The following is a 13763-nucleotide window of genomic DNA, read 5'->3' as shown; positions in this document are numbered from 1 at the left end:
CCCTGGAGTGGGCGCCGCCGGAAGGGGCGGTGCCAACACTCCGGTCGCGGGGCGGGGCCCGGCGCTGATTGGCCGCGCTGCGCCGCACGCCCCGGAAGGGGCGGGGCACCGTCGGGGCGGGAGCGATGGCGGCGGCGGCGCTGCAGCGGGTGGCGGACGTGGAGATCGACGACGGCGGCGTGTTCAAGTACGTCCTGCTGCGTGTGCGGCACCGCGCCGCCGGCGCTTCGGAGCCCGGGAAGGAGGTGGTGCGCGGGCACGGCTGGGCCGAGTACCACGGTGAGGGCCGGGCGGCGGCCGGGGCGCGGTTCCTGCAGAGCGGCTACGGGGCTCCCTTTGGCGGCGCGCTCCGGGCTCGGCGCCGCGGGACGGGGCTGCGGAGATTACGGCGGGCACGGCCCTTCCCGCCGCTCCCGGCGCCGTCCCGGGGCCGCCTGACCCGCGGTGCGCTCTCCCGCAGCCGATATCTACGACAGGGCGGCGGCCGAGCTGGAGCCGCAGGGCTTTGACTGCGAGTGCCTGGGCGGCGGCCGCATCTCCCACCAGAACCAGGAGAAGAAGATCCACGTCTACGGGTACTCGGTGGTGAGTGGCGCTGCCGTACCGCGGAAGCGGGAGAGCCCCGCGTGCGGCACCGCTGTGAGGTGGGCTGGGGTCGGGCTGCCCCTTCGCGGGGTGGCAGCCCCGGGGCCTCGTGCCCTGCTGGCTGTGTTGGATCGGAGTGCGGCTCCCGCTTTGGCAGCTGTGGCAGCCCGTGCAGGTCCTGCTGCGCGGCACGGGGCGGTGGTGGGAGGCTGAGTGCAGACCGCAGCTGAACTGTCGCTGTGCTGCGCTGGGGTGCCTGCAGGAGCTGCAATCCCACACTACTGCTTTCCCTCCACCCCCCACTAGGCAGTGCTCGCCTGCTTCCCTTTGTCCATCACTATTCCCCTTCTCTGCTCTTGGGGAGCTGTCACCTGCTCCCCAAGGAGCTCAGAGTGCACTGAGGGTGGCAGTGACGCCAGCTCTGCTCCCAGTTCCCATCTCCAGGGATTACTTTTACTGGTGGGTGGCACTGCACTCAGATGGGAGCTGTGCTGCCTGGCAGCCTTCTCTAGACTGAGCTGTGCATGGCCTGAGCCAGTGCTGTGCTTCAGTCGCAGCCATTCAGCTTGCACAGACACAGGGCCTGTCCTTTCTCCCAGGGCATCTGATTGCTTTGACTGAGTCACTGGCTCACTAGGCTCTTCTGCAGGTGGTAACTGCATCTGCTTTACTCCTGAATTCCCTTTCATCTTGCAGGGCTTTGGGCGAGCAAATCACTCTGTGACTACTGAGAAGCTGAAAGCCAAGTATCCAGACTATGAGATCACCTGGGCAGATGAAGGCTACTGATGTGACCTGGTAGGGCAGCAGCACCAGCCAGGAGCTGGTGGGATCGCTTCCAGCACTCACAAAATGGCAGCAGGGTCTCCATACTCAGCAACGCCCTGAGCTCTGCTGGGTTTCTCTCTTGAACTCACTGCACTGATGAGCTTCCATCCTCTGGGGGAACTCGCCCATCTCTATTGTCACCACACTTCCCGTGTGCCGTGGACTCTTCCCATCTCCCTGCCACGGAGCCACAAAGCCTGCGGGTGAAGTCCTTACCTGGGTGAAGTTGCTGAGCACTTGGCTTCCCCTGTGGCAAGGATTTGTCCATGTATATGTGAGAATTAAACATGTTGGGGAGTGCCGCTGGCCCTGCTTGGTTCTTTGTTAATGGCTTAGCTCCTTCCTGCATGTCTGGTGTTTCCTCATAGTGGGACCGTGTGAGGAGCAAGTCCCCAGGCTTCCAGCTCTGCAGACGTCTGTTGGAGTCAGTGCTTCGGAACTGACAGCAGAGTGCATGTCAGGATTAGCCTTGGGAGCAGCTGCAGTCAGTGGGGTGGGATCTAAAAATAGTGCCTGTCCTGCAGCCCTGAGAGCACCAAGCAGAGCTGGGAGACAACCGTAAGAAAGGGATGGATCCCCATTGCCTGACAAAGGGAAGGGCAAAGCATGTGCTCGGTCTTCTTGGACAGAAGGAGCAGAGCAATAACAGTAGCCTGCAGAATGTGTGTCTTCATCTTCTGCCCCCAGCCACTGGGAAACAGCACGGAGCTTCCAGGGAGCATGGGCAGTGATTGATCACACCTCAGTCCTCCTTGAATTTAACCCTCTGGACAGCTAGCACTGGCTTCTGTGCCTTGGTATTTCCCAGCTTGCTCTTCCAGGGGACCTTTCTGTTTACACTTCCATGGTGAGGGAGATATTGGGAATGAGGGGCTGGGTGAAGCAGCAGAGGATGCTGCGGAAGTTTGGGTGTCAGGAGAGCTCAGGGTGCTGCAGGCCAGGCTGGCTGTGTAGGTTGCTCCATTGCTGCCTCATATGAGGGCGGGGAAATTGTTCGACATGGGTAAGAATGGTTTGGGCTGGAAGGGGTGTTAAAGATCGCTGTTCTGACTCCCTGCTGTGTGGACTGGGTGCAGCTCAGGCTGCCCAGAGCCCCATCCAGCCTGGTCTTGGGCACCTCCAGGATGGGGCACCCACAGCTTCTCTGGGCCTCAGTGCCAGGGCCTCACCACTCAAGGAGTGAAGAATTCCTCACACCTAGCCTAAATCTCCTCTCTTTCAATTTAGAGCACTTACCCTTTGTCCTGTCGCTACACTCCCTGATAAAGTGTCCTCTGAGGCAGTATCTTGTCACCTTCACTGGGGAGGGATCAAACCACCCCAAGGAGAGACAAGGCACAGAGCTCATGTCTGCGAGCAAGAAAGTCATCTGCCATGGAGACCCAGAGTGTGTCAGCATAGTGCCTTAGTAAAGCAGCTGCTTCCTGGAATCAGGAGTCCTATTCCCTGAATCCAAACAGATACTGGGCATCAAACTCAGGAAAGAGAGAAGTGTTGTGGATCAGTGGGAAAAGCCCCACGGGATGCTCTGCAGCGTGGCTCTGTGCCGCGGGTGGGGTGACTGCTCTGTGTGGGAGGGCACAGGGTTCCTCACCTCCACGTGTCCCCTCTCACACTCAGGAATTGGGCCCCATCTTTTACTACACCTGTTGCAATCGCACTGCGCAGCAGCACAGATAACAGAGGGTCTGAAGTCCAGAGAGGAGCAGATCCTGGGGAGCAGATTCCAGCCTGGGGCTTGTGGCATGGCTTCCCCTGGCTGCTGCCTCTCCCGACTCCCTTCTGCCCTCCTCACATCCCTTCTGCCTGTGATGTCGGGGCTCACACTCCTCCTGGCCCTGCTGCTGCTGGGTGAGTTGATGCCGTGCTGGGGCAGTGCTTCGGGTTGTGCTGGGGGTGAGAGGGGCTATAGTTCTACAGGGCCTGCCCATGCCTGCCCCACTGGGGGCTTGCTGCACCTCACAGCTCTGTGGAAGCTTTCCCAGCTTGAGGGGCAGAAACGCCTGCCCCTCCCCACCAGGTCTCTTCTCATGTAGACACAATGGGGATTCCCTGGGGTGAGTGTGTGCTGGAAATGCCAGGGACAGTCCCAGTGAGGCTGTGCAACATTGATGGCTTTGCTCAGCATGAGGAGGAAATGCTGAAACCTTCCCAGTTTCCCCCTAGATGGTGGCTGGGGCTTGGACTAGGGGTGTGATTTGATGGGGTGACAGTGGCAGGGTTGGTGCCACTGCCCTGCTGGTCTCTGGTGTTGAGTGCTGGTGCTGGGGGATGCCAATCCATGAGAGCAGGGAGGGAGCAGGATCCCAGACCAGCAGGCTTTAGCCTTACTCCAGGCTCTACCCTGGCTACCAGCCTGTTGGGCAGAGGTGGAGGTCCTGTCCAAGGGATGATGCTGCTGAGAGCCCAGTGCTCTCCCATGCAGGGTCCCAAATGGGGTTGCACACATGTATGGATGCATGTACCCTCGGTCACCCACCGGTGGCCCCTTGCCCAGCACCTCCATGGGGTTTTCAGCCCCTTCCTCTCTCTGGCAGCCGGGTCCATCCCCTCCAGCAGGGCTGCTGCTGTCAACAGTTGTGGCAGCATGGCTGAGCAGCACTGTGACTTCATGTGCCACTGCGGTGACTGCTCCGATGAGAACCAGTGCGGTGAGTGCCTGTGAGAGAGTGATGGAGTGTGGGCACCGCAGCTCCCCAGGCTGATCCAGCTGTGCCCTGATCCCTTCCCCTTACCCCAGGGTACCTGGGGATCTCGGCCGTGCTTGGCTCCCCCTTCACCTGTGATTTCGAGGATGACGACTGTGGCTGGCGGGATGTGAGCACCTCCACCTACAGATGGGTGCGGGGCCGGGCCAGCCTGGACTCATGGGGCACAGGGCCGCACTCAGACCACACCATGGGCACAGACCGGGGTAAGCAGAGGCTGCAGCATGGGCTCCCGATCCTCTGGTCCAGGACTGGATCTCCTGTCCTGGCAGGGTGCTGGGGCAAAGCCTGCAGGAGCAGTGCCGGCCACAGTGCTGGCCACAGTGCTGGTGCCACTCCATGGGTGCAGCCCCCGCTCTGCTCTGCCCTCCTCAGGTTGGTTCATGGTGACAATGTCCCCGCCGGCAAAGGCCACAGCCACTGCCTGGCTCCAGTCACCAGTCATGCAGGAGGCGACTGCCACGTGCGAGATCTGGGCTTCGTACCACCTCTCAGGAAGTGGTGAGTGCACCCAGGATCCTGCAGTGGGTACCAGGGCAAGGAGGCGACCCATGGGGGCAATGGGGAGGGACAGAACACTTCAAGATAGGTCTCTGCCATCTCGCTCACCTCTTCCACGCCCTATACATGGAGGTGGCAGGCCCTAAGTGTCCCCACCCCAGTACAAGTCACCCCATAGCACAGGCCCATTTCAGTGGCCACCTATGGGTTCTCTGCAGGGCTCAACCAGACTGCATGCCCGGTGTTGCGCCTGGCTGTGGCATTTGGGAACACGGTGGTGGAGCTGTGGCGGAGCCCCGAGAACAGGGCCGAGGGCTGGCACCAGCTGGTGGCATACCCTGGCCGGGTCAAGGGGCAGTTCCAGGTGAGATGGGGATGCTGGGCTGCACCAGGAGCTGAGGCTGTCGGGGAGGCTCACCCAGCCCTCACCTCTCACTGCAGCTCACCTTCGCCCTGACACAGCCACCCACATGTGGGGCAGTGCTGGCTCTCGATGACATTGTCTTCAGGAACTGCGGCTTGCTGGGTGAGTGCTGTGGCTGCTGGGATGGTGCTGGGACCCCGGGGAGGTGATTGGCCTTGGTGTTCTGTGCAAGCTCTCCCACTGCCCGTGATGCCCTGGGGTCCTGGCCAGGGCGCATAGTGGGCAGAGAGAGTCCATTCCTTGGGTGTGGGAAGCAGCCCAGGGGGCAGAGCAGAGAGCCTGGCACAGACTGGTGCTGACACTGTTTCCCATGGCCCAGCGGCTGGGCAGCAGAGCTGTGGGGCAGAAGAGAGCAACTGCAGGAGAGGATCCTGCCTGGCCCTGGACCGCTTTTGTGATGGCACCGATGACTGCGGGGACGGCTCTGATGAAGATGCAGAGCAGTGCCGTGAGCATCTCCAACCCTGGGGCTGGGAGAGGCAGATGGGCAGAGGGTCTGAGCCCATGGAACCATGGGTTGGCATGTGAATGGCAATGTCCCAGAGCTGCAGGGACAAAACCACCCAGCAGGTTTTGCACAGCCTATCGTGCAGCCCCTTGCCCGAGGAGGGCTGGCCTTCATCCGTGTGTCACTGCTCTCACTGTCCCACAGAGCTCTTCACCCCCTGTCCCTTCGAGGAAGATCTTTGCAGCTGGGAAGTGGAGGTTGGGCAGCCAGCATGGGGGAGGAACACAAGCATGGCCCTGGGGACCACCTCTGGTGTTCCCACCCGGGATCACAGCAACAACAGTGCTACAGGTGTGTGCTGGCAGTGGGTTCCCCATGCCTCTCACCATCCTTATTCCTTCTGCCTTTCTGACCGCATGCCCAGCCCTGCTCAGAACCATCTTGGTGTCTCCTCAGGCTATTTCCTCCACACCATCAGTGGGGGTGCCAGCAGTGTGGCCAGGCTGAGCAGCCCCACTTTCCAGGCCACCAACTCCTGCTCTGTGAGTCACTATGGGCACTTGTGTGCAGGGAAGGGGACAGCAGCCCCACGGGCATGGTGGTGGTGAGGGACAGGATCCCCATTTGCAGGGACCTCTGCATGGGGTCAGGGCTGCTGTGGCTCTTTGTCTGGGGAGGACAATGGGTCTAGGGGTGGTTGGTGGCATCTCCAGGACCTGGTGGGAGCACCGAGCTTCTCCAGCCCCATGTGTGAGTGCCTCATGGGGTGTGAGGACTTTGTGCCCCTGCTCAGCCCTCACTGCCACCACCCGGCCCCAGCTTGTGCTGTACTGCCATCTCCACGGCTCAGCCACCAGCAGCCTCAGCATCTCCTATGTGATCAACTCCACTGAGCACCTGGTGAGAGAGAGAACAGGGGACACAGGAAACTGTTGGATCCGTGAGCGAGTGGACTTCAATTTGACAGAGAGCTTCAAGGTGGGCTGAGTCTGTGCTGGGTGAATGGGGTACCCATGGCCCCACTCCAACTGGGGAACTGGCAGGGGCACGGCCCTGGCCCCAAAGCCTGTCCCTACAGCAGCCTCCACCAGCACTGCCCCAAGACAAGGGGGTCCCCCATGCCATGTCTCTGGTCTGTGCACCCCCAGTGTGCTCTCATGGGACCAGTGATAAGGGATGGGCTGGGAACCAGAGGCCAGGGCTGAGCCTTCTGGTGTGTCCCCACATCCCCCATTTACAAATCCACCCAAAAATCACCCTGCTGGAGTGGGGAGCAGTCCTTACACACACCACGTCACCCCACAACTTCCCCCAGGCTATCTGCCCTCCCCTATGGCCACCCACCTGCCCAACACCTCCCAGCCATGGGGGCATCCATATTGGCACCCCCAGCAGCACCCGGTGACATGCTGGGCAGCCGCAGGACATGGGACATGCACAAGGGCAGAACCACTACCCCAAACCCACCGTTTGCAGCCGCAGCATCACCCTGACCCCCACACAGATCCTTCCCAGGGATGTGCTGACCACCACCGCGGCGCTTCCTGCAGGTGCTGATCACAGGGGAGGCGGGCAGCGGGGGCACTGTGGCTGTGGATGACCTGATCCTGTCTCCAGGCTGTGTGCCGCAGCAGGGTGAGCTGGGGTGGGGAGCACGTGGTGGGCTGCTGCCGGAAGGGCAGCACTAGGGCAATGCCTGGAGCCGGGCTCAGCCTCACGCCCTGCCAGTGCCACACTCTAGTCCGGGGCTTTTGCCATCAGAGCCTGCTCCCATGGAACTGCCGGGCCGGGCCCGTGCCAGCCTCTGCACGGCCGAGGAATTCTCCTGCGACAACGGGGGCTGCGTCAGTGCTGAGCTGGCCTGTGACTTCGCCAAGGCGTGTGCTGATGGCTCCGATGAGAACAACTGTGGTGAGAGCCAGCAGTGGATGCAGGGCATCCAGCTCGCCCAGCCAGCAGCCCTCGCGGTGCCAGGGGGTCCCGAAGCACCGTGGCGTGGCTGTGCTGAGCTATGGGTGTTACAGGAGCCACCACCTTCGAGGAAGGTGCTGGGGGTTGGCACGACACCAGCGTGGGCCGGCTGCGCTGGGCTGTGCAGAAGGCCACCGAGCCCACATCCACTGCCCTTGTGGGAGCAGGTGAGGCCATTCCCACCGCACAGACAATGCTTCCTGGTCCCCAGGACTACAGGAGCCCAGGAGGAGCAGAGCCTGCTCCTGCGTGGGTGGAGGGATGTCCCTGTGGGAGGGGTGGACGTGATGGTAGCAGGGTACTTCTCCTGGGGGTGCTGTGCGGGGCTCTGCCCCCGCCTCTCAGGCTGTTTCCTTGCCCAGGAGCTTTCTTGGCCCTTCAGAGAGGAGAAGGACAAATGGTGGCTCCCGCCAAGGTCCGCACACCTCTGCTGGGTCCCTCCAGCTTGGCCTGCGCCATGGAGATGAGCTACATCCTGCACAGTGGCCCCCAAGGTATCCCTGCCTGGCCGAGCCCTGCCAGCCCTGGCTGCAGGCTGGGTGGTGCTGGGCAGTGCTGCCCTTGTCCCCAGCACCATCTCTTATGCTCAGGTTTCCTTGCTGTTGCTGTCATGGAGCATTCCACGGACATGACGCACCTGGCCTGGCACACGCGGGGGCATGGCAGCACAGCCTGGGAGCACGTCCATGTCCCACTGGGGGAGAGGACCCGGCCCTTCCAGGTATTGCCAAGGGATGACCTGGCTGGGTGCAGGGCCACGGCCCCCAGGGCTCACCACCACCACCCACAGGTCGAGCTGCTGGGGATGGCGGAGCTGCAGGACCCAGCAGAAATTGCCATCGACAACGTGACGTTCGTGCAGTGCGACCCTGGCACGGAGCCCCTGGGGGCTGCAGGTGTGTGGGAACACGTGGGCGTCTTGAGCTGCAGGGGCTGCCGGGTGCCCTCACTGTCCCCAGCCCTGCAGATGGGCTGTGGGCCGGGCTGAGCACACCTGCTGTCCCCAGCACTCACTGCTGCCTGGGGCAGGTGGCAGGGAGATGCGCTGGGTGCTTATCTGCCCTGCCCTCACCACGGCCACCTCTCTCTGGGCAGAGCTGTCCTGCAACTTTGAGGCGGACCTGTGCGGCTGGTACCAGGACCGGGGCAGCGACTTCCAGTGGGTCCGCAGCACAGGGCAGGGGCAGGGCTCTGACCACACCACCGGATCGGGTAAGGGCCTGGCTCCTCTCATGCCATCCTGGGCAGCTGGAGCTGCCCCAGTCCCCAGGGTTGGATGTGCCTTGTGTGTCGTCGGCACACCTTGGGAGTAAGGGGAGTGAGCTCAGCTGAGCAGCACAGGGGCACTCAGTCCCTGCGCTGGGGACATGGCAGTGAGAGAAGGATGGATGAGCGCGGCTCAGTTGTTCCCACTGAACAGGATACTTCCTGGCCGCGGACCCCTCAGCACCGTGGAGCCGTGGGCAGCGTGCGCAGCTCACCACCTACAGCCAGGAGCCAGCTGCTGCTCCGCGCTGCCTCACCTTCTGGTACCGCCTGGCTGGCCCGCAGATCGGTACGTGGCCCTCCGTCCTCACCAGGCTCTGTGGTGCCATGTTGAGGCCGGATACAACACCGGCTCCCACTGCTGCCCTCCTCCCAGGCACTCTGAGCCTCAAGCTGCAGCTGCAGGGAGCAGAGGAGACGGTGCTGTGGACCCAGCGGGGCAGCCAGGGCAGTGTGTGGCACCGCGGGCTGGCAACGCTCCCTGCCACGGGGCAGCAGCACTACCGGGTGAGGGCAAGAGGTGTGAGGTGGCACGGGGCTGTGCTGGGCAGGGTCTCTGTGCCGGGGGGGGCACAGGCCGGGCCGCTCTGAAGCGTTGTCTGGTCTGGTGGCAGCTGTCCTTCGAGGCGCTGCGGGACGGCTTTGTTGGTGACGTGGCGCTGGACGACGTGGCGCTGACGGCGGGTGCCTGCGGGGCCGAGCTCTCCTGCTCCTTTGAGGCGGGCGCCTGCGGGCTGGCGGGCAGTGGGCAGTGGTGGTGGCAGAGCGGCGGCACCGGCATCACCATTGGCCCCGTGGCTGACCACACCACTGGCACTACCACAGGTACCGGGGCTGGGGCTCTGGGCGCACTGCCGTCTATCCTGCCCGTGTGGCTGCAGCTCTCAGCCCACGGCCCCCAACCACATGGGGGCTGCCCACGCAGATCAGTGCCTCCAGGAGAGCCAGGCATGGGGCAATCACAACATGGGGTCTTCTTTATCACCAGGACATTATATGGTGGTGAACACCAGCAAGCACTCACTGCCCATGGGGCACGTGGCCACACTCAGCTCTGCGCTGTACCAGCGCTCTGCGCCTGCCCAGTGCCTGGCTTTCTGGTACCAGCTGAGTGCTGCAGCCCCAGGTGAGCCCTGCATGCTCCGAGCCACGTCCCCACTCAGCACAGGTTGGGTGCCATGGGCCGAGTGCTGCCCTGTGCCATGGACATGCAGCATGGTGCCATTCAGCATCTCCTTATCCCGGGCAGGGACTCTGCGCGTCCTTGTGGAGGAGAATGGTGAGCAGAGGAAGCTGTTCAGCATCAGTGCGATGGAGGGTGATACCTGGCACCGTGGGCATGTCACTGTTTGGGCAGACACAGATTGGAAGGTGAGGAAGGTCCCCAGGCAGCTCCCGGTGGGTGGCTGCCAGCCTTAGCATGCCCTCCCTGCAGGCGGTGTTTGAGGCGGTGGGAGCTGGGAGTGAGCACAGCTACATGGCACTGGATGACCTGCATGTGTCAGATGGAGCCTGCCCTGAGCCAGGTGGGAGCATGTGTGCTAGGTACCCCATGGGGACACATGGCCACAGGGATGGGGACAGATCTTCCATCCACTAGCAGCACCAAGCAGAGTGTGTCTTAACCCATGTTTCCACCCAGCGTCCTGTGACTTTGAGTGGGACACATGTGGCTGGAGCAGCCCTTCAGATGAGCGCCTGCACGGCTTCACCTGGGGCTGGAAGAGTGGGGTCCCCCTGGCCAAGTACCCCGGCCCTGAGCAGGACCACACCCTGGGCACGGAGGATGGTAGGAGATCCTCAGGGAGACCTGGCATGGTTTGGGGGGAGTAGCAGGAGCTGTGGAAGGATGGGATTACCTGTGAATGTCCCCTCCACTGCATCTCAGGCCTAAAAGGGCTGGGATGCAGATCAGTGCCTTCATCAGCTCTGTCCTGGCCCCAGGCATGAGCTGGTACATAAAGGACAGACCTCACGAGGGCTGTTGCCCCCCAGTCAGCAGCACAGTCCTGCACACACTGTGTCAGCTGGCTGTATAGTGGCCCACAGCCTGTGCCCAAAGGCAGTGAGGGACAGGGAGAGCTGTGGGACAGGGGCCATCCTGCATGCCACCCTGCCCTCCAGGTCACTACGTGCACTTCGACACCCGTGTGCTGGGCGCAGGGGGCACCGCTGCCCGGCTGGAGAGCCAGCACCTCCCCGCCACCACTGCCGGCTGTCTGCACTTCTGGTACCACATGGACATCCCGGAGCACCTCTGTGAGAGCTGTCCCAGGGGGTGGGCGAGGGAGGGTGCTGCCCCTGGGGAGTGGGCTTTAGCCTAGAGCGGGAGCCAGGGGATGGCTGGGGGCTGGGGGGGAGGGGCAGCCTGGCACAGCTCTCGCAGGGCAGTGGGGTTCTGCCAGGCACTGCAGTCCCACAGACGGCCTGGCTGCTCCTGTGGGCTCCAAGCTGCTGCTGATACAGGGACAGCTGTCCCCCTTTGCTGCAGCTGGCGGGGAGCTGCAGGTGAAGCTGCAGAGTGTGGCAGGGCAGCGCACAGCATGGAGCGTGGCAGGGCAGAGGAGCCAAGGCTGGCAAGGCAGCACGGTGCCTTTGGAGAGTTCCAGCGAGTTCCAGGTGAGCGGGTGTCCTCCCAGGATGCTGGGTGCCCTCCATGCACATTGAGCCCAGCATCGCACCTTCCCACAGATTGTCTTTGAGATCACCTCGCGGATGTGGCCAATGGAGGGGACCGTGGCACTGGATGATATCGAGTACAGTGCCACTGGAGGCTGTGACTCCAATCCAGAGGCACCAGGGAAAGGTGTGGGTCATCCCCAACAACAGTATCACAAATTCTTTCTGACCGTGGTCCCTGCAAACCTGGCAGCATCTTTCTTCCTCTGTAGTGAAGTCTTCCAGTGGCTTTGTGGCAGAAGTGGTGCTTGGCCTGCTGCTGGCTGTCATTGTGCTGGCACTGGCAGCAGCTGGTTGCCGGTACTGGCTGAAAAGGAGAGCGCAGGGGAGCAGGATGGCCATGGAGAGCAACACTCCTCAGGGCTTTGACAACATCACTTTTCAAGATGTAAGCAGCAACTCTGGTGCTGGGGGATGTGCAGGACTCTCCTGTTGGCTCAGCTGCCCCCAGCAGCACCAAAACAATGCTTTCTAAAAGCTCAGCAAATCCCAGAAGGCATTCAGTGAGCCCACGGCCTGCCAACACGTCAGAAAGGGGCAAAGGGCTCTGCCCCTTATCTGAGCACTGGCAAATGAGTGACCCCAGGGCTAGGGGACTGACCTGGATACTTTGCTGCTGTGATCAGGCATTTGTTCCAGTTACAGCTGAGGCTGCGCTCCTCCTCCCCACAGCCCTGCTTGGGGAGTGGGTCGTGCAAACATTGTTCCTTCTCCTCGAGCCAGCACCTTCAAACCTGCAGAGGCAGCTGAAACTACATTCAGTTTCTTCTGAGGAGATTGTGCCACACAGCCCCCAGCAGAGCCACCAATTCCCACAGCTGTGCCGGGGTCGATCCCAAAGGATGGAGCCCACCTGGCCTCGCAATGCAGCATGGCTGCTGGGCCCTCCCCATGCTGGCACATGGGTCATCGCCCCCAGAGCTTTTTATTTCCTATCAGACTATGCTTACTGAAACCAACTCATGCTGACCCTTCTTTACAGGACAAGGTCATTATAGCACAAGTGCCAAAAGAGCGGGATGAAGACTGAACTAAGCCAGCACCACTCTCCACCTCCTCGCGCCCACGAGGTGTGCCGAGGGCAGAGCATCCCTCCCGCAGAACCTCGCACTCCATCCAGCCCACAGCTGCCCCACAGCACGCTCACTGCCCCATGTCTCACACCGCAGAGCAGCAGCAGGCAGCAGCCCTGGGGGCACAGCACGGCCGTTTCCACCACTACCTCCACACACGTGGGAACAGCACTGCTGTTTTTTGTAACATGAAGTTTCCACACCATATGGAGATGGCGTGATGTGTCCATGCATTGACACCCAGGGAGCAGGGGCTTCTTGCAGAACTGCCATCCTAGATGAGCAGGGTCCTGCTGGCTGCCCACTGCTCAGGTGGAAGGGTAAAGCATGCCACTGTGCAACCTCCAGGGTTTCCCAGTCCCAGGATTAAGTCCCAGGGAGCAACCTAGCAGCTCCCAGGGCACAGGAGAGCCTGGGCAGCCAGGTAGGACTGCATGGGGCTGGGGAGGGTGGAGATGGTGGGACAGGAAACACTGTGCAGCACAGCTGCTGGCAGCCAACAGCCCCAACCCAGCCGCACAGGACAACCTTCAAGTGTTTCAAGGACTCTTCATACTTCACATTTCAGTTTCACAAGGAAATGAATAGCACTCCCAAGTCACAGGCTGGGCTCAGGGCCACATCATCCACTGCTGCAGCCAGGCCCTGGCACTCTTAAGCCCAGGATCACTCATTTTTTCCCCACAGCTTTAAAAACAATTTCATCCCCCTGCCCTTGGCAAGCCCGCCATGGAACTGCAACAGCAGACAAACCCGTTCAGCCTCTGCGAAGGCAAACGCCTCATTAACAAGCCTGCTCTCCTGAAACTTCCACAGCCTGGCTGAAGGGAACACAGCATACCACTGTTGTGGTTTGCAGCAGAAGCCTACCTTTCCTCTCATCCTGCTGCAGACAACTCTCCCTTCAGCTCTTTTCCACTTAGGATATGCCACAGAGCCATATCAAGCACAGGTATTAAAGCTCCACCACTGCTCCCACCCTGGCAGTGCACAACAGGAAGGTTAACAAGGACATACGGAGGGCTTTGGCTTCACATGAACGCCCCACTGTCTCTGCATCAGCCTTGATTTGTTCGATGCCAGAGATTCTACTCACCTCCGCACAAGATAAAAACAGAGTATTGATTTCATCTCTGGGCTGTAAGCCAAAGCTGCAGTGCTAATAGGCAGGAGCAGAAACAGAGCAGTGAAGACGCTGTGACAACACCAGCTGTTACCCTGCACGCTTCAGGTAGATCCGTAACGCTCCCAGATGAGCAAGGGTGCTAGGAGCACCAGTA

The 13763-nt window shown here is 61.5% G+C and overlaps 2 protein-coding genes across 4 annotated transcripts; both read left to right on the top strand.

Moving 5' to 3' along the window:
- The first annotated feature begins 80 nt into the window (after positions 1-80).
- On the top strand, positions 81-1715 carry PHPT1 (phosphohistidine phosphatase 1). Its single transcript, XM_031602063.2, has 3 exons — positions 81-279; positions 461-585; positions 1282-1715. Exons 1-3 carry the CDS (start codon positions 126-128, stop codon positions 1372-1374), a joined length of 372 nt encoding a protein of 123 aa, XP_031457923.1. The 5' UTR covers positions 81-125; the 3' UTR covers positions 1375-1715.
- A 1212-nt stretch (positions 1716-2927) lies between these two features.
- On the top strand, positions 2928-12750 carry MAMDC4 (MAM domain containing 4). Of its 3 annotated transcripts, none has more exons than XM_090121523.1 (29): positions 2931-3264; positions 3951-4064; positions 4154-4327; positions 4497-4622; positions 4841-4986; positions 5085-5148; positions 5366-5494; positions 5699-5845; positions 5951-6036; positions 6314-6472; positions 7045-7129; positions 7256-7405; positions 7519-7632; positions 7828-7959; positions 8056-8186; positions 8256-8361; positions 8561-8677; positions 8886-9020; positions 9108-9238; positions 9346-9556; positions 9720-9857; positions 9981-10102; positions 10167-10257; positions 10374-10520; positions 10856-10990; positions 11223-11350; positions 11423-11537; positions 11623-11798; positions 12393-12750. In XM_090121523.1, the coding sequence occupies exons 1-29, from the start codon at positions 2937-2939 to the stop codon at positions 12438-12440; spliced, it is 3885 nt and encodes a 1294-aa protein (XP_089977649.1). In that variant the 5' UTR covers positions 2931-2936; the 3' UTR covers positions 12441-12750. The 3 variants fall into 3 exon arrangements, 2 of the variants coding, with proteins under 2 accessions (XP_089977649.1, XP_089977648.1); XM_090121522.1 differs by having other exon boundaries at positions 2932-3264; positions 5064-5148; XR_016458960.1 differs by lacking the exon at positions 12393-12750 and having other exon boundaries at positions 2928-3264; positions 5064-5148; positions 10856-10961; positions 11623-11656.
- The last annotated feature ends 1013 nt before the right edge of the window (positions 12751-13763 follow it).

The sequence above is a fragment of the Phasianus colchicus genome, chromosome 19, assembly GCF_987193195.1.
Source record: "Phasianus colchicus chromosome 19, bPhaCol1.hap1.1, whole genome shotgun sequence".
In the NCBI taxonomy this organism is placed as follows: domain Eukaryota; kingdom Metazoa; phylum Chordata; class Aves; order Galliformes; family Phasianidae; genus Phasianus; species Phasianus colchicus.
The sequence above is the reverse complement of the archived record's forward strand: the minus strand, read 5'-3'. Positions and strand labels throughout refer to the sequence as shown.